At 38.3% G+C, this 19,931-nt stretch overlaps 1 protein-coding gene across 1 annotated transcript in view; it reads right to left on the reverse strand.

The window, feature by feature from the left end:
* The window catches only part of gpc6b (glypican 6b), a 102,051-nt gene that overhangs the window by 62,169 nt on the left and 19,951 nt on the right, over positions 1-19,931 (reverse strand). Inside the window, exon 2 of the mRNA XM_087804420.1 lies at positions 7,828-7,986. Within this exon, the coding sequence (XP_087660546.1) occupies positions 7,828-7,986 (159 nt within the window). The remainder of the gene's footprint in view (positions 1-7,827; positions 7,987-19,931) is intronic.

Raw genomic sequence — 19,931 nt, forward strand, 5'->3', positions numbered from 1 at the left:
ATGAAAAAACAATTATTTAAAGAAATCTGTGTTGATTATTAATGTCTGACATGTGGATTTCTCAGAAGTAACATCTCACAAAAGTCTGTAAACTGAAACTAAGAAACACAAACTGTATTTATGGGACGCAAAGAAACCAGTCCAGAGCAGTCGGTTTTGCTATTTTAAATTTGTCGTTTTTATCTAAAGGTCGATACGTAAGTCTGACAATAAACCAGGTCTGCGGTGCAAAAACCCTTGGAGAACCTGGATTTAACTGTCAGCGAAACATTTACAGCCAACTGTGTAGAGAAACTGATGAGATGCTCTGAGATTGACTTTATGTTTACTTTCAATGATCTCAAACAACTTCTTCAAAATGTAAGATGGAGATTTACTGCCCTACCCTTTAGGGAGTCAAATTTACATTCTGGGGATTACTCTCCCTGAAAATGAAGCGTAACTTTGATCTACTGTATCCCTGTATACATGATCTTAAACCTATCTATATCTATAGTTGAACTCAATTGAACTCCCTCAACATGCATTTGAGTAACACAAAAAAATATATGAAATAAAGTAAATTCAAAATGATAAAAAATATCATTAGTTTGTTAGATTTCTAAGTGTGTTAATGTCTTGATTCTCATTTTAATAAACTCTACTAATGTGGCTGCTTGTGTACTCTTTTACCAAGAGGGTTTCCCAGAACAGCCCGTTTTAAAAAACCTTGGACTGAAGAGAAGACTCGGATATCATGAACGAACTGCCGAAAGCCGATAGTGTAATCATTTTCAAAACCTGAACGACGGTGAAGGGCACACAAACCACAGCACTGCTTTAACTCTATTGTCAATTTAAGGTCTGGCTGGAAATCATTTTTGGAATAAAATGTTGAGAACGCACCTCTATCCAACACATACCACACAATGTGTTAAGTGATGTGTTCAAGGACACATGAACAATAGTACTAGAAGACCCCTCGTGTCTGTTTACACCTCATTATTTAAAAGATCGTTTTTCTTTTAAGCAGCAACAATGGAGTTCAACCACAGGCTGTTAAATGAGCAACAACGTGAGCCAGATGTGATTTTTGACCTGAAATATAATACCTTGAAAGTAGCTCAGCTGACGGAAGTTCTTAATATGCAATGACCGCACAGAGCTGTGCTGCCAGTGGTCAGAAGGGAGATGGAAATTGATTACGAATTAGAAACAACCCCATGTTACCAGTAATGAGAAACAAATAATTCAATGAGGCAGATGTTTGTCTAATTGCTTTGACCGTTTCTTCTTTGTAGGCAATAATCAGGCACCGACACCAGAAGGCATCTGTGATGTTTACTGTCATTATTTAACTTCTCGTGAGACTTGTTTTCATTCGTTTATCTGTCACTTTTTTTCAGATGTCCCAGCTACATAGGGCGAGTGACAAGGGACACTAAGGGCAGGTGCATCAAGGGGCATGTAATCACTCACACAGTCTCAACTACTGACAGTTAAAGTGCAGTAAAGTGTTGGTATTTTCAGACCGACGTTATGGATCATTTCTTGCTTCAAAATCATTTAAAAATAGTTTTGATGGTTTCTATGGAAATATATTTTAAATTCGAATTTTGGTGAATTTGAAAGGATGTTTTATTCAGCGAAAATACTGGGAATAAGCATGGAGTTTTTCACAATTTATCCCTCTGTATGAGTTGAGGAGGATGAAACAAAACGTGATGATGATCTGAGAGATTTTAAGTTTGACTGTAGCATCGACAACAAGGCTGATCTGTTGATACGTCACATTGACTTCACACCTGGCGAGTCCAGGCCACTGATGCTCATGTTTGTTGAACTGTGTGAGAAATATCATGTTTGCTGCTCATTCTAATGAAACAGTGTTCAAGTCTGTGTCTCCGTAGTTTCAATTCGCTCAATAAGCTGTTGGCGAGTGAGATACGACGACTACTGGTGCTGTAGTTTGGTCGTACAGAAACATTTTTTTCAAATCTTTTCACTCCAGGTGTGAACACAGACCCGGGGATGTCTAGCAATATTATAATAATTATTTTCTTTATTTCAACAGAGCCACTGGATAGCCATTTAAGAGACAGAGGCAATGCCTTTGTTGATAAAAAACCAACAAAAATACTAAGGCCAGCATATTTTTATATGCTAATATATTAAGTGTTTCTTAAATTTATCTTGAGCCTCTATTGTACTCATCAGTATGTGTCTGTTTGTACAAAACTCTTTTAATTGAAATACTTTTTTGCTTTTGTGCTTAAGCCCCGCCCACTGAAAACACAAGTTTTTCAAGAGATTAAATCCTGTTTACCATATCCACACACACTATGCTGTAATTGGTCAAACATCAAGGTTTGTCACCATGCGTCATCAAGTCTCCACCTCCAAGGGACTTGTTGTATAAACAAAGTGGGGCTAGAGGAGGAGTGAAGCTATTATTATGTCATAATAACTCTCCTAACCTCTCGTTCACTTAGATCTCAGACAGGGGAGAACTTTATAAAGTAATAAGTTCAAAAAAATGTCATGATGAGAGACTTACTGCATCTAGGAGAAGAAGACTTTAACATTTGCAACATGTGAGTCAGGAGAGCTTTCACATCAATTGATCTTTAATGCTTGGTACCATACGTGGACGAGGTTCTGGTAACCAGACCAAAAGCAAGGGGACTTGTTGGGGTTTTATTTTGGGCTCACCATTATCGACCATGTGCAGGTTAAAAAATACTTGAAGCAATTTTAAAACAAAATAGAAAATTAAAACTCTAAGCATTCAAATATGGATTTATATCATGAACAAATGACCAGTAGAGGAGTCATGTGGTGAGAGAAGGGATGTGTGGAGAAGAAATAGAGGATAGTGGAGGTTCCATTCAGGAAAGGTGTGCAGAGTGAAAGTCGTTTCCCCTTTAGCTGACCAACTTTACTTGCTTTAGAAACAGGTTTAAACACTAACAAAACATGTGCCATCATCTGCTTTGTTCGTAGACTCTTGCAGCCCGTAGCACTTTGCCAAATGTATCGAAACTTTTAAAGTCAATGTCAATTAACTCTATATAGATAAGAATCTGACAAAAGTCTAGTTTTGGTATCGTTATAAATAATTGTTATGGGATACTTAAGACACATTTAGATCTTTTTACAGTTGTTTTTTAGGTGCTGCGCAATATTTTGACACTCTAGTGAGGACTTTTATTTAAAAATATGCAGGAAAATTAAAACTAAGTGGAAATAAAATAAAAGATATTTGCCTCATCAGGGTTAATTATTATACAACCGTCATGCGTCGCGTCATTAGCAAATACCGAGCAGCAAATAAACAGACCAAATTAATATGAAAAAAAAATAAAAACATGCCTAGATATGTATAAAAGCTCTCCTTACACTTGGCGTAGTGAACAGAGAAGCTTTAATGAACTACAGGGTGATATACAAGCAGACATTATAGGAGCGATTTTAGTAGATTTAATCTATAGTGGAGATGATAGCGGGAATAACAGACCCGTCATAGAACAACATGATCGTCAAACAAAAAGAAAAGAAGCGCTTTATGAATTATTACTAAAAATAAAGGATGATTGCAATTAAGATAAAAACACTACCCTGGTGAAAATGATTCGGTTAAAAGCTGTATTTACTACTTCACCCACACTTTTAGAGCATATGGTGCAAAATCATGGTCCGGTGGTCATTTACTGTTGCATAGAAGATGCTTAACTTAAATATATTTAAAAAAGATAAAGGCAACAAGTGGAACAATTAAGTTACTTGATAGGTTGTTATCAGGCAAGCAAAGTATCAACAATCAATCAGGAACAATTTGATGTATGTGGGTTGGAATTTGGTGAGATAGTTCTGTAAATATAATATCTATTTGTGAAGCAGATAAGGCTTCACGGAGCATTGTCTGCCTATCAGAGAATGCTCTGTGTCAAACTATGCTCAATAATCTTTTTCTTTAAAAAGTTGCTTTCATCATTTATAAACAATTCCACCCAAACATCCATTTCATTTGTAACTGGACGAGACACACTTTGTTTTCATCGATTGACTTCCTGCATGAACTATCCTTCTCATATCCAACTTGCACAGCAAAGAGATCTACATTTACATTTTGAGGTCTGGTCTGGCAGCGCCTTTCGGGAAATGTGAAGACCCAGACTCGGTGTGTGTCCTCCGATTATTATGTACAAATTCCTTTTCCCGCAGAGCCATAAAAAACAACGGACCGTACCGCAAGTAAATTTGGTGCGAGTCAGGGATTTCAACCCGGGACTTACTTGCTGTGAGGCGATGAACATAATTTGGAATATATTGTATTCTTGTACTTTCTTATCCCCAGAAACCTCTGTCAACTCCTCCGGATTGAATTCCGAGGTGTTAACAGGCCAAGCAAAAAGACATACTGCCTGGGTCTGCCCTGAGGTTTCCTCCCTCCTTGATACACACATCCTTATTCTTTTGATCACGACGTTGATTAGGGTTAAAACTCAGAGGTACTAGTAAATAGACAGTGTTATCTTTTGGCTCAGCTCTTTCTTTAACAAGCTAGAATAGCATGATCTCTGCATGTTTCCCTCACTCAGGGAAAAAGCACTCCAAATTACTTAAGAAAAAAAACATGTTTGATTTAGCCATATTTGCCCTTTTTTTAACAAACAAAAGAGGTAGGTGAGCGTAGGATGCTCTGCTACCGCACACTCTTCATGAAGTCTTCGTCAGGAGAAGCGATCTCGCTACACACTGGAGCTGTGTAGGTGGACCTCCATAAACAAGTGTTAAATAGATGCTAAAGATCGGCTAGATGAACCACCATACAGCATCTTTAAAAATACCCCACGGCAATGATTTTCTTTCACAGGAAAGAAATAAAAACTGAAGATACATCATGTTCCTTCTGGCTTATGCAGTGATGGTTTGCAAGTCAAATTGTTCATAAAGCGTAGAAGACATATTTTAAATCTAGAAATCAATGATTCTCTCGCAGCAGTCGGTCGGTGGTGAGCATCCAGACACCGAATGTTCTGTCAGCACAAGGTGGAAGACCTGCGTTTGGCTTCCACTGTGTCGCTGATGAAATTACACAAAGTGGCAGCAAACCCCGAGAGGAAGCAGGAGGCCTGGAGTCATGCATCTAAGTGCTCCTGGACGAACCCAACCTGCTCTCTCGGAAGACTTCACCTCCTGACGTTCACTAGACTGGCAGCGAGCGGTCAAAGAGAGCGTTCATTTAGATTCTTATGTCCAAGATTAAGATTAAAACATGAAACACAGTAATTAACAGGAAAATTGAAATTTGGCTTATAAAAACTGTTGGTTAGTTAAACCTAATTTATCGCTGCCTTTATGACCATTTTCAGCATTTCAAGGGAACATTTTTAATTTAAAAATTTCACATAAACAGTTACACATAAGCAGGGCTGCCGAGTTTCAAGCAATCTGTCCCATTCTCATGCCATACTTGATATTTTGTATTATTCAGCCGTACATTTCGATTTTAAAATGTCAGTTGTTAAATTTCAAACAATAAATTCTATAACATTTGAAGGTTGAATTTTATGAGAAATTGATAGTTAAAACATAATCCTCCTAGTTGTGACTCATACACGTCATTGTCAAAGATGACAGGTGTATGTTGCTACAAATCAATAAGTATCCCAAGTTACAATCAATAACTGCCATAGATGCATCTTTAGAAGATGTAAAATAATAACCGAAAAATATCATAACAATTCAATAGAGAAATCTAACTCTTGTCGTTCGCTGAAACTAGATGATGATTATTATTATTAAAAGTTAAAATAATTGTGTGATTAAAATAAGAATCCTATATATGTTCTGTTAGTAAGCTTTGGAACGATCTTCCTCTCTCTCTGCGCTTGATGGATCTACTGACAACTTCAAGAAACATCTTAAGACATTTTTATTCGTGTAGGCTTTTCCCTGATTTTCTGGGACTCCTGTGTTTGTCTTATGTTGTCTTGGTCTTTTAAAGTATATATTTTAACTGTGTTAACTTGTTTTATTTATTTTTTTCTATACAGAGAAACACTGGGCATTTCGGATAGTAACAATATAAACATATGTTTGAAATATGTGTTTGTCAATAAAATATGTCACAGCTGTATCATGTAACAACGTGGGTGCGTGGTTTATCTTTTGAAAGAAGGCTCAAGAAGGCTTTAATCACAAATCGTGTTCAATTGAAAAATTCCACTTAAACCGTTACACATAAGCAGGGCTGCCAAGTCTCAAGCTATCTAGCCCATTCTCATGCCGTACTTGACATTTGACATCAGGCTTAAAAAGTTGTTTATTATTCAGCAGTACATTTCAATTTTAAAATGTCAGTTGTCGAATTAAATAAATTCTATAACATTTGAAGGTTGAATTTTATGAGAAATTGATAGTTAAAACATAATCCTCAAACAATGGGCATTTCAGATAGTAATAATATAAACATATGTTTGAAATATGTCTTTGTCAATAAAATATGTCACAGCTGTATCATGTAAAATGAACAAGTAATTAAGTAAAAATAAGTAATTTTCTGATTATGTCTGATTATTTCATGAATGCAAAACTGCATTTCTTATATAAACTAATAATTGTGCTTTCTTCACCTTTATAATCCAAAGGTTTGCAGCTCTTAATCCACATACCATGTTCTATACCTTGTAAACAGTGCCCTAAAATATTGCTTGAGTGTAGAATCAAATTTTAACTATTTTTTTCTTTCCCAAAAATAAAAAAAATTGTTGTCAATTATTTTAATATGTTATGTCTGCGGTTCTTTCCATTAGTATTATTTCATGGGAATTGCAACAACGGAGTAGGAAGGAATGAAACCAAAAGCTTTTCAGTTTAGTGTCGTTATCACGACTCGTACTGTCTTTTTGGTTCCACAAAGATTACTGACCCCTGATATGAGGACACTTCCCTGAATTTGTGATGAACTAAATTACTTCCTGAGCGTTTGTCCCAAACTACAATTCAAAGTTCCTTTGCTCCATACTTTTGTTAGATTGAAAAGTTGAATTTTGCAACTCTTTCTGAAAATATATTGACTGAAGTTGAGTAAAAACTAAACATTAATGGTGAAATGATTAAGATGGCAATTTTCACGTCTTTTTTAATGAACTCAAATGTTTTGGCTCTGAATGACTAAGTTAAGAGAAAATGTTTGTTGTTGGCATCTTCAAAAGAACGCATCTGATTTATCCAGGAACAGCAGACTGTCTGGACTGACATCCTTCACTCGTCAAAACAACTCCCTATAAGCAAATAAAGTCATATAAATATAGGCTTGATGTTTTATTGAAAGATCAGTTGTCGGTAATGAAGAGCAGACAGCAGGCGCTTCTTTAAGGAATGTCTACAGTGATTAGACACAACTTCACACTGGAGTTTGGAGCTAGAGGGATTATTTTATCTCATTAAACTGTAACTGAAAGAAGCTGACTCTATAACCGAGGGAGCAAGATGAAGAGGTGAAATAAGGCTGGGACTGTAATGAGTTCACCCCCACACTCTGATGCAGGGGCTCAGTGGACGGGCGCTGGTCAACGGTGGTCACCGGGGGGCTTAGACGAGCTCACGAAACGGCACAGGACCATCAAACAGTGTCAATAATGCAGACTCGGTGCCGGCGCCGCTGTTAAAGCTGTCAATCTGTTGTGCACAGAACCATGTTTGTCTAATCCAACAAGAGTTCTGCACTCCAAAGCATATTAATGAGGTTTTCACATTCTCTGGAGGAAGGACCTGAAAATACTGAAACCTTGGATTTTCTTTGGGTTTTAGTTTTTTCTGAGGTCGCGGACAAGAACGTACCGTCAAATCTTTGATGGCGAGACACAAAGGTGCTTCTCAGATTGTGACTAATCTCATCAACCAGGTTCAGGAACTCCTGTTTGCTCTGCTGACCGAAGGCATCTTCCATCTCAGGTGTGCAGCAGGTGTTGCCCTGTGGGCAAACCCGGAGATGTTCACCTGCGGGAGAAGAAGGAAAGGGGGTAAGAGCAAGTTTGGATTCGTTTTTGACTGATTGCCTCTTTTCATTCGTACTTCAAACATTTATTTTAGCATTAAAGTGTTGTTCACTGTAGAAATAAAGATGGGACATCCAGTGGCATTAGTGTTCCATTACTTATGAGCACAACACGCTGCACAAACAGCAGAAGCAGAACTCATTCGGATCCACAGAGAGAGACAGGTCTTCAAAAGCTTCGTGGATCCAGATGGTAATCGAGGACAACACTGTGACTGGTAATTCCCTTTAAGGGAGACTAATGTGAAAATCCAACTCTCCTGAATTCTCTCCTCTTCCAGCCAGCTGTAATCATGCCCAGCTTTGTTTATACAACAAGTCCGTTGGACGTGGAGACTTTTGGGATTGATGACATGCAATGATGAATCTTAATGTTTGACCAATCACAGCAGAGTGGGTGTGGTTGTGGTAAACAAGATTTTAAACTCCGGAAAAACTAAGCTTTTCAGTGGGCGGGGCTGAAGCACATTTTCTCACGTAATTATTTCAATGATAAGAAAGTTTTGTACATTCAGACTCTGATGAGTAAAGTAAAGGTCCAAGATCCATTTAAGAGACACTTAAATCTGCACATTAGTGGACCTTCAAACATAAAAAGATGTGGTTTGCTTCTCAATTGAGTGGCAATATACAATATTTAAAAGTGAAGTAAATGCGGAAGTGCAAAAAACTGCAGTTCATTAAGTGGCCACATGAGACAGGCAGCAGAAGGACAAGGAGTCACGTACACACCCAGCCCAAAAAACTGCATTACCAACACATTAACAACTTGGTTCAAAAACGGTTTCTTTCACCATTGACACCCTGTATGGGGTAGCAGTTTGATTATTTTTAGTCTTACGTTTTTTTCAATCTTAACAAGACAAACAAACAAAAAAGATTCCTTATATTTATGCAACAAAGAAAAAAAAGATTTTGGGAGGACAAAACAATCTCATCATAAAAGAACTTACTTGGATTCAAATGCTTTGTTTACTCATTTCTGTACAACATTAAATTATCTGTTCTTTGCATCATGATCACTGTGATCAGAATTTTAAATAATCTCTTCATCCATTTTTTAGTCAGAAAACAATCACACGACCTCTGTGTTGAGAATAAAATCAACACACCGTAAATATTATTGAGTTTTTAATCACTCGTCGTTCAGCTTCGTCTCCTGTACACAATCAATCAGCTTTCAAGTCCGTTAAATGGAAGACCGAGCTCGCACCTCTCCCATGTTTGTCTTTGCATCTGCTCTTAACCCTCCAGGAGAAGAAAGCAGACTGAATGCAACTGTTGTGTTTGGAGATGAATAGCATCGACAAGGTCACAGATTCCTTCTGACTCAGATCTTTCAAAGAAGGGAGCGATGTCATGCATTGATGAAAAGCTCTGTGTAAAAGAAACAACATGGGCTTCAGAAATTAGATGAGAAAGAACTTTATTTGCCATCATTTCAGGAGCAAAATTGAAAGCATGAAGAATAGTAAGTGTGGTCCGACGCAGGAAGACAAAAGCAGAGGTGTCTCTATTGCAAAAATGGACGTATCAGTCTAAGTATGATTAATGGGTTTTTAATAAATATTAAGTAAGGAACAGTTTCATTACACCCTTTTTTAATAGTAGCGTCCCTAATTCACCTGAATTCATTCTCTCCTTTCCCCACAAGTTTTTGGGGGTTATTTTGCTTATATAAACAAGTTATATACCTGAGGGACACTTTATTTTGATCTTGACATTAAATTAATACTCAAATGAAAATAACTAATGTAAACAAATATTTGTATTACTAGTTATGAATAATTAAAAAGTACAAAATAATTTAGTTTAATAGCATTTTACCTTTACGTTTTTTTATTTAACTCTGACCCCATGGGGGCCACAGAAATGCATCTAAAGGGATGCATGTGGTCGCCTAGAGGCAGCTGACTCTGTATCATGACTCAGATTCTAAAGCCACTAGATGGCACTCTAGGCGAAAACGAGATAAATGTTTCATTGAATTATTAGAACGGAGCCAAAGATGATAAAGCAGAGAGTGTCATAGAGTAGCCTTTCACAATAAAAACACTGTATCATGATACAGCATCAGCTAGTAATGGGCTGATGGGACCTCTAAATGTTATTTAGAGGTCAGTAGGTGGCGCCATCAGTTTAGAAATAAAGTGACGTTTCATTAGAACAGTTGTTCCAAACAAAGGAAATAGTACAGAGACCACCATCTAGTGGACTCTAATAATGAAGCTTCATGATATCATCACCAGCATCAGATGTTTCTCGATACAGTGTGAAAATGTTGGCCCTTTTTAAACCATCACTATGGGCCTCACTTTGAGTAGGACTGGATTTGACAAAAAGACAAGATTTTAAAAAAATGTTTTATGACTTTGATGGTCGGCTATCCTGCTATCATCGTTGTGAAGCAAACGGAAGCACTGATTGTCGTCACAATGCTAACATAAATCAAGCACCGACTGCTGCACAAATGAAACATCTTCGCTCAAATGTGATGTTGAATTAGGATACTCTTGTTTTTGCCACTATTTGAATATGTTGCAGAGGCGTTGCGTGCATCCCTAGGCAAATGCAAACACTCTGGGCAACCCCGATTAAACACCTCCACACAGATCCTTTGATCTTAAAAGACGACGAGGGATTCTTAAACCACTTGGAGAGCTGCTGTGTCTAAAAGGCAGATTAAATATGTGTTTCATTTATTAGTCAGACAAATATAGATTTTTCTGACTTCATCCCTACCTCATTAAAAACCTGTAGAGGGTCGGATGTTACCCGAACGACACGAGCACTCTGAAACTTCTTTTCATCAGACGAGTCAAGGAGAGACAAGACATGCATCTTGACACCACATCCCCACTGTGTGTTCTCTCTAAAGAGTCAAGCATACGCTAGAGACCCAGACACTCCACAAAGTGCCGTGACCGTTATCGTCAAGGTTTCAACATCAATGTGACCCTACAGTTAATCTCACCGCTGCAGAGCAGACCATATGTCGACAGACAGCATGAGGACCACAGAGACAATCTTCTGACTAACATGGGTTACTGTCGGAGGAGGTTTAAACCAACACCAAGTTCACCTCTCCACTTTGACCTACCTTGAAATGTGTGAGATATTAGACTAGCACACTTATTTCGTCTTTAAAACACGCCACGTTTATTTAACCCTTTAATGCTCCTGGCTATGTACTTGTGTCATCCAGTTTATTGATTTATCATTTTTTTGAATATAAGGTAGAATTGATAAAAAATGTGTTTACAGTTTAAAAATGTATGAGCCAATGAGACGTAGGGATGCACCAAATTCTCCCGTGCCGGATAATGAGGGCTAAAACTGGCTTTTGACCGAAACGCTTACACATGTTAATAAATCAACAAGGAATGCATGGAATAATGGAATAAAACCCCTAAAGCCGAAGATAAGCCAAACTGTTCAGCTTAACTTTCTGCAGTTGAAATTCTTCTGAATTCACTTTTAAGTGGTAATCATTTATCATTTATCATTAAATCATTTGCAAAAACTTGTTAAGGCAGAATTTAGAGGAGAACATCACATGCACTTGACCCCATGTAGTTTGCTCATCCAGGGCCATCGTGGAAGACTCCATACTGATTCTGTTGAACAGGGTTTTTAAACATTTAGATAGGAACAAAACCCATGTGAGATTGTCTGTCATTGTTTATTTCATCCCCTTTTAACATTTTAGTAACAGGGTTTTATCGAGGACTACCAGAACAACCGTAATCTGGTTGGTTTTAAAATAAAAACAGACAAGGTACAACAAGTCATGGTGAATGGTAGTGATGGGTTGATGAGGCCTCATGAGGCAGTTGATACTGTATCATGATACAGTTTCAAAAGGCCACTAGATGGCACTGTCACGAAAAAAGATGCCAGGTTTCATTGAAGTAGTAGATCAAAGCCAAATATTATAAATCAGAGATTGCCATCTAGTGGACTTTGAGAATGAAGACACTATATCATAATACAACTGATGCTGGATCATGAGGCCTGATCAACCCATAACTAGTCAATGGTATTTTATCAGACTGGCTATGTTCCTAAACCTCTGGGATATTTTCTCTCCCCTTTGTTGCATGTGCAAGACACTGTCACTGTGAGTCTTTTAACCAACAATGAGTCCAACCTTGGCTGAGACTTTATCAGCTGGTCCTTGTCGTCTCTAGAGCTCAACACATCCAAAACAAAAGACCTGAGAATTGAACAGTCTGTGGAATGTGTGTTTCTATTGACTCCAACCAGTTGCAATAACAATGTAGAATAGAAAGTTCATTGGGTGATCCTGTTCCTATTTTCAAGGGAGATGTAAAGGGGAATGTTAATTTCTTTCCATGACTCATTTTCTTTTTTTTCTTTCTTTGTTGTCTTGTCTTTTGTGTCATGAGTCATATGTGAAGGGGTTGGTTGTACGCTTGTCATTATATATTTTATACTGAGACTGCTGAGTTACTATTTGCACAAACGTTAAGTACAATTTAAAACATTTATTAAATCTTTTAGCCGGCAGATGTTATAAACACACCAGTCAGTGTCGTTTACTTTGACCAAACTCTTTGTTTTGTATTCCAATTTGTATTATATTATGCTTTTTTTCTTAAATTCTTTGCCGAAAAAAACTAAACATTTTCATAATTTGTAAATGAATTATTCTTTGAGGCATTTTAAACAATGGCAATGTCTTGATTTTAGCGAAGTACCAATAATTAGAATGTCCTTTTTCTTATTGCTGCAATTTATCCTGCTTTCTGCTTGTCTCACTCCCTCTCAATAAACTCATCAATGCAGCTGTGTGTTAAAAGATTGAGTCCATCAAGGATGCGTTTTTGTACTGATGGCTCAGGAGTTTTTTGAGAATCCTTTATAACTGTGTCAATGTTTTGGCCTTTACTACTACAGAAATACCACTGTTATTACCGTGGTGTACTTTCAAAATATGATATTCTAATGGTTTGGATTTGATAATTAAGAGTTAAAAAAGGCATTTGGACATAGGTTTGGACCACAAAATAATCTCAACCATTTTGATCTGAGCAGAAGTCCACGTGCTTTATTACAGTCATCGGTGCAACCAATCATTTTGGAAACAGTCACTGTCATTAACAATTTAAATGATTTAAATAAGTAATCACTATAGTCCAGACTCAGCTCTTTATTGCAGCCGTTCGATTCCTGTTTTTCATTAAGACTCCTTTGGTAAAAGAGCAGTCTCCCTGAAGATGCTGACACAGCTGTTTATTATCTCACAATTTAACAGCTACTATAATAGAGTTATTGATGAGCAGAGTGCTAGTTGATAAGAGAGGATGCTTAAAAACCATGATATCAGCCTCTATAAGGGATTTATTCATGAACAGCCTGTTAATGCATTCATTCCAAACTAGCGGATTCTTCAGAAATATTATACCAGGCTGCACAAAAAAATTAAAAATAAATCTATTTTTGTATCGATTACTACTGTCTGAAAAATGTTTTATTTAATCAAAACAAAGAAACTGATTCTCTGAAACAAAAGCAGCCTGTGAGAACTCGTTTCGGTCAAGTCAAGCCAGTAAAGTAACCAGAATTATATATTCAACGCTGTGGTGAGATTTTTTTTTTTAATGCACTTGCCGATCATGCTATTTTAGATTTGTTGTTTTCATCTGAAGGTGGGTTTGTGAAAATAATGTCGACATTAAACCAGTCTGTGGTGCAAAAATGATTGGGAATTCCTGTGTTAAAGGACACCTAAACACACCCATCGTCTCCCTTCTGGATTGTACTTGTCAGCAGCGCTAAAAAGTTTCTTTCCCCAGGCATCATCAGATGCAGCATCTACCAGATCCAGTTATTAGCCGCCCCTGAAAATTCTTCAACATTTCCTCTCACATTACAAACGTATCCACTACAGAACGTCATTCAAAACATATTCATTTTGAGGTACTGATGAGGGTTGCTACATAGGGTTAGAGGTGGGGCCCCCTGAACAGGTCGCCCCCCCTGTCAAAGACAGACAGCTATTCATAAATACTACGGCAAATTAAATGTAGACGTAAAACTACACACCGATAACTTTAAGCTAGACGAAAACCATCAACCTTCTTGATGTGAGACTGTCACAATGACCAATACCTCCTGTACAGCCACACTTTTAACTTTCACTTATTTAGAAAAAGGGAAGTTTGGTTATCAACCCAGATTAAGCATCATCACCAAAGTGCTTTGCAAATAAAACTCACTTACTCAACTTACCGTATTTTCCGCACTATAAAGCAGTTAAAAGCCTTTAATTTTCCCAAAAAACAACTTTCATGACTCTTCACCGACTGAGCCAACACACCGTGTGCGGAATTATGTCATTGTGTCATCAAGGGGTGGGATTAACGACGCACGTCACATCATGGCGGACGTTAATGGAGTGATATTACTGCCACCGGTTTGAGCGAGGTTGTTGGTTGTTGTACACTCAAAATCACTCAACCAGTCATACACGTGCGTTCAACATGTCACACGCTCTCTAGCTGTCATACACACACTCAACTTCACTGCTGCTCGCTCAACATTTGTCTGCTCACAACACCAGTCTCACGCGCTGCTGCTTGAAGTCTTTTAAACATCATTTGAATATCGTTACCATGGGAGTGAACAGAGTTGTCAGAACGCTTAATAAAGTTTGACTTTATCTGACTGTTTTGTTGACATTCCCTTTAGCACAGCTTTATCTAGTGGATGCATAACGCAACCAAGTCAAACGTTTGACTGTATCTTTTATTCTATGCACCATATAATCCTTTGCGCCCTATTTATGAAAACAGTTCTAAAATAGGCCATTCATTGAAGGTGCGCCATATAATCCGATGCGCCTAATAGTGCGGAAAATACGGTAACTCAAACATACAGTAGTGGTTTATACCCAGCAACTAAGATAGATAAATGACAGCCTCCTCTACCACAAAGTTCACAAAGACACCAATACAATAAAGTAATTTAACATCATAACTAGTTCTAAACGAGGTAATAAACAGTTTTATCCATCGGTTCCTCAGGTAGTTGCTTCTAGAGTCATAGCTAAGAAAGGCTTCCCCTGATGTTTTATTCCATCCACCCTGAAAGAGTGAAGAGATGAATTAAGGAGGAACGGAGGCTCAAAGAGTGTTTATATGGTAAAAGAAAATCAAATAAATCGCTCGGACACAAACCACTAAGAGCTTTTTAAACCAATAAAAATATATTTTTCAGAGGAAGCCCAGATGCGCCTGTGGCGAGGCAGCAGTATCATAGGAACTGGAGCGATTATGTGTTTACACACAAAACACTTTTATTTGTTAAACTGGGTGAGCTTGTGGTTGAACGGCAGCCATCGCCAGAACTGGGACCCAAATGTGTTGTGACAAAACCCCCTGGCTTCAAGGTAAATGCTTCAGCTGGAAAAAGAAGTGAACCCTCGAGTGTTGTTGGCATGTTGGTCGATTGGTTGACAAGGTGCCTTTCTCCTTCGCCACTGAATAAAGTTTACCCAGGAGGCTGTGCAGCGTGGTGTCACGATGATATACTCACACTTCCTGCTCCCCATTTCTAAGAGGGAGAACCAGAAAACTCTTCCGCCCCTCAGTGACTCTGTTCTATTTTCCAGCGAAGCCTTTTAAAAATTCATGTTGTAGTCATTATCAAAACCCACATAGGAGTTGTGACAATGACCATGACAGCTGGAAAAAAAAAATCTACCTTTAAACATGCATGTACGGAAAAATCCAAGGTACCAATAATGCTAATAATATAATATTGAAAGAGTAAGAGTGATGTACACATTTAACCCTCCTACTTAAATCTGTTCTGCTGAGACCTGCAGCTTAATCCAGCTCGCACTGTGACTATAAATGTCCGAGCAGGACAACATCGGCCTCATTACATGTTTCAAGACTGCAAAAGCGCCTTTCCAATCCCATTAATGTAGGCGTTTGCTCAGCAAGATGAAAAAACATGTACATCTAACGAGAGAGCTTTATGTTTCCCGGCTATCCATTAACATAAAATCCGCCATCACAAGCACCAATTACATTTGTCAGTCACGTTTGTAGAAGCATCTGTCAATCAAATTTCAATAGATAGTCGTTCATTTTCAACCAGATGTCAAATTTGAAATCGGTTTAAAAAAAAAAAACAACCTCATGTTCGCGTCAGTGCAGAGCCGCCACAACACGGCTGCTTTTTCTGGGGAATTGATCAGAGTACCTGGCCGGCGTGACACTCGGCATATGTGCTCCGCCATCTGCTGCATCCCAAGGTTCCCCTTAACAAACTTTTCAATGAATTCACACTTGAAGCCGCAGCCTTAATGAGATCAACAATCCTAGACTCTGTGTCTTCCTCTCCGCCATAATTCCATCTCCCACAGAGAATCACAGAACGTCTGCTCTTGTCTCGCTCCGAACAATAAGCAGGGACTTGTATAAGCGTCACATTCTTATTCGAATATATCTCTGGAACTGTTCAAGGCATTTGGTAAAACGAAGGTGAAGTAAATTGATTCCGTTAACAGAGACATTTAAAAATGTTTGACAACCACAGCCATTGACTGCAGGGCTAGTTCAGATTATTTCTTACTTGGCCAAGTCAGAGTTTTTTTTTAGCACGTCACAAATGTTTAGTGCTCACATAGTTCAGCACATTTCTGATGTCTCCTTAATATCTGCTTCTAACTTTCCAAATGTGTCACAAACACAAAACCTTTAATTTCTAATTTCCAACACTCTGGTTTACCAAGTCAGTTGCAGATGCAGGTGGCAGTTTATTGTAAACGGTAGTGGCTTCATATGCAATTAGATATGTCAAATATTTCATATTTTCATGATTTAATAGTATGTAAACTTGGAGTATAGACACCATACCACCCACCTGCTCACATGACTGAAAACATCATATGTCGCATAGACCACCTACTCTACCAGGTCTGTATCTTCCCAACACTTTATCTTTTCTTCGTATTAAAGGTCATAGATGGACAAGACCACTAATTATGTGCAGCACTTAACACTAAACCCGCCTCTGCAAGTTGCATTGTAGGTTACATCACAAAGCCATAAACCAATTTGTCCAGAAGAGCTTTACTGCTTTGTCTCTAAACCTCCATCTTCAGGTCCTTGTGGAAAATTACTTTTTATTTCAGTCTTCCTTCAATCAACAACATACGACTTCAAAGTCTTTAAGATACGGTTTGAAATTCTGTAGTTGCTTAAGTCTGGTTCTTGGAGGTCGTAGGTTGCATACTGTACATAGAGTCTGGACCCTGGAGCATGGCCTTTGGACCCCAGAAACTTAAGCAAAGAGTTTCCTAGACCCTGTAGCCAGTGATGGTCTGATGAAGCTTCATGAAGCAGTGTCCTGTTGTTTAGAGGTCAGTAGGTGGCGCCATCAGTTAAAGTATGTTTTATTGTTGTGAAAAAACAAAGTAAAATAGTGAAGAGGCCGCCATCTAGTGGACTCTAGCGGAAAATAATGACACTGCTTCATGAAGCTTCATCACACCATCACTACCTGTAGCCTGGTTCTTCCACCTCGGAGTTCATCCTGGAACCCAGGACCTGAAACTGTGAGTTCAAATAATCCAAGAGCCTGGCTCTTAGAGCTGGGGGTCTGCCTCCAGGACCTGGGGTCTAGAGCCTGAATGTCCCTAGACCTTGCTCTTGGAGCCTCCTACTTGGAGCTTCGCTCTTGGAGCCTCGCTCTTGGAGCCCCGCTCTTGGAGCCGTGTGTGTCTGTCCTGGATTGCAGAACCTAAAGCCAATAGTTCCCTAAATGATGGATCCGGGTTATTGTAGCTAGGAGTGTGCATTCTACACCTGTAGTCTGGAATTTGCTAGACTTGAGTTCACTAGACCTTGGAGCCTGGCTCTTGGTACTGGAGGACCTGTTGCCTGGGCTTACTTAGACCGGATAACCTGGTTCTAAACGTCTTTAATATTGGCCAAATGAGAGGTTTTTAAAATGTTTTTATTGTGTAATATATCCCAGAAGCTAGATAAATATATACATGGATGGAAACCATTTTCTGAGCTTACTTGTGAAGAAATAGCTGCTATTTGGACAGTCAACAACAAGGTTCTGGTTGTCCATCTTCCTGCAGTGGAGTCTCGCGGGAGGAGATTTCTTTGTCAAAACACTTTAACTTTAAAAAAAAAAAAAAACTGCCATGGCAACCCAGCTATAGTCAGATTCATGGGCAGCTACGCAGCTTGACGGGGCCCATTAGGGACTTTTCCAGCAACTGAGGTCATCTGATGAATGGTGTGGCATGTGCCAGCATTTTTACCATCAAAATTAGAATGTACTAAAAAATTTAACCCAAACCTGAATGTTTGTACAAATGCAAAATATGCTGTCTTAGCGGTGACACGTTTTCAAAACTTCTCAACTCAAGCGACCCCCACAGTTTACATTGTAGATTATCTACAATAAATCTAGTTGGTGCGTTTGCTCATTAGAGCCCCATTCCACATCCATGTTCATCACAGGGTGTTCGCCCTCCTTCTTTCATAAAGTCATAAGAGCAACGAGGCTCGTCTCCTCTCAGCTGCGGCTCTGACAGCCACTGTAGATACTTTCAATTCATAATTACGGGATTAACAGAAGCCCACTCCGGGTCAAAGTGTTGCCATGGTAACCAATCACGAGAGAAGCAAAGAAAAAGTACTTTGTCTTTAAAAGGGCACGGCACCAAACTGTACATTTTAATGCCCACAGAGCATCACCAGTAGAGACGTGGGAAGTTGGCATATCACTTCCTAGTTTAAAAAATTCTGATAACAAGTATAAAATGGTGTCATGGCTGCCATATCAAGTGACATCAAATAGACTTCCCGTGAAGGAAATAACCTCAAATTATTGCCACGCTTCAGCAGACATCTAGTGGTTATCGTGAAAAAAAAAGGCATCCCTGTCATCTTCACCAGAAAAATGGGTTATATAAAATGATATAACGGTATTTTACTTTAAAAATAAAATTAAAAAGTGAAAATAATAGTATACAAATTGATCATTAGATTGAAATATGTAAGCCACAAATGAGTCATAACTTTAAATAATAATTTTTGGGGTTTTTCTCTTTTATTCCCATGGTTTATGTGAAATTATACAGGAGAAAAGGATTTAAAAAAAAGAAATGGTTAACAAAAACAACAATTATGTATTACTTTTATTTTAGAGTCTCAAAAGACTACTTGCATTTTTTATTTTATTTTATATAAACAATTTAGGGCCAGAAGACATAAGCTTAATAAAAAACAATGCAGGCAAAAAAACGTCTGTTAATAAGGGGTTGTTTTGAATAACATAAATAGTAATTTAATATAGATGTTGAATCAAGTAAATAGAGTTTTTAACTCACAAATAACCTGGGGAATTTAACCCAAAATAAGTTATGTTGACAAAACTTGTCGACCAAAAGGAATCTCTGCCTGAACATACATTATTCTATTCACTAGGGTCGTGTGAATCACAGTGGAACCCTTACGTCGTCGGAACCAGGAAGTGTTAATTGGGATCATAGCAGCTCGAACCTTCGAGTGAATACACAAGTTGCATGCTAAAAAGACTTCCACCCGGGAGGTTTGTCGACAATAAATGTGTAAATTGACAAAATCCCGAAGCAGGTTTTAAGCAGTGCATCGCTCATTAGGCTAACTTCACTTCTGGTGCTAAACTATCTGAGCAACAAGCATTTGACCTTCAGCTAGGAGGCTGGAGCCGATCCCAGGCGACAACAGGGAGCTTTTCAAACATGACATTCTTACTTTCTCTAAGGTCACAGTGTTAACTGATCAAATCCAGCGTATAGTTATAGCTGGAATTATAAGTTCATACTGAAAATTAGGCTTTAACCTTAAAA

This window comes from Callionymus lyra, chromosome 12 (genome assembly GCF_982586985.1).
Source record: "Callionymus lyra chromosome 12, fCalLyr1.hap1.1, whole genome shotgun sequence".
Classification (NCBI taxonomy): Eukaryota; Metazoa; Chordata; class Actinopteri; order Syngnathiformes; family Callionymidae; genus Callionymus; species Callionymus lyra.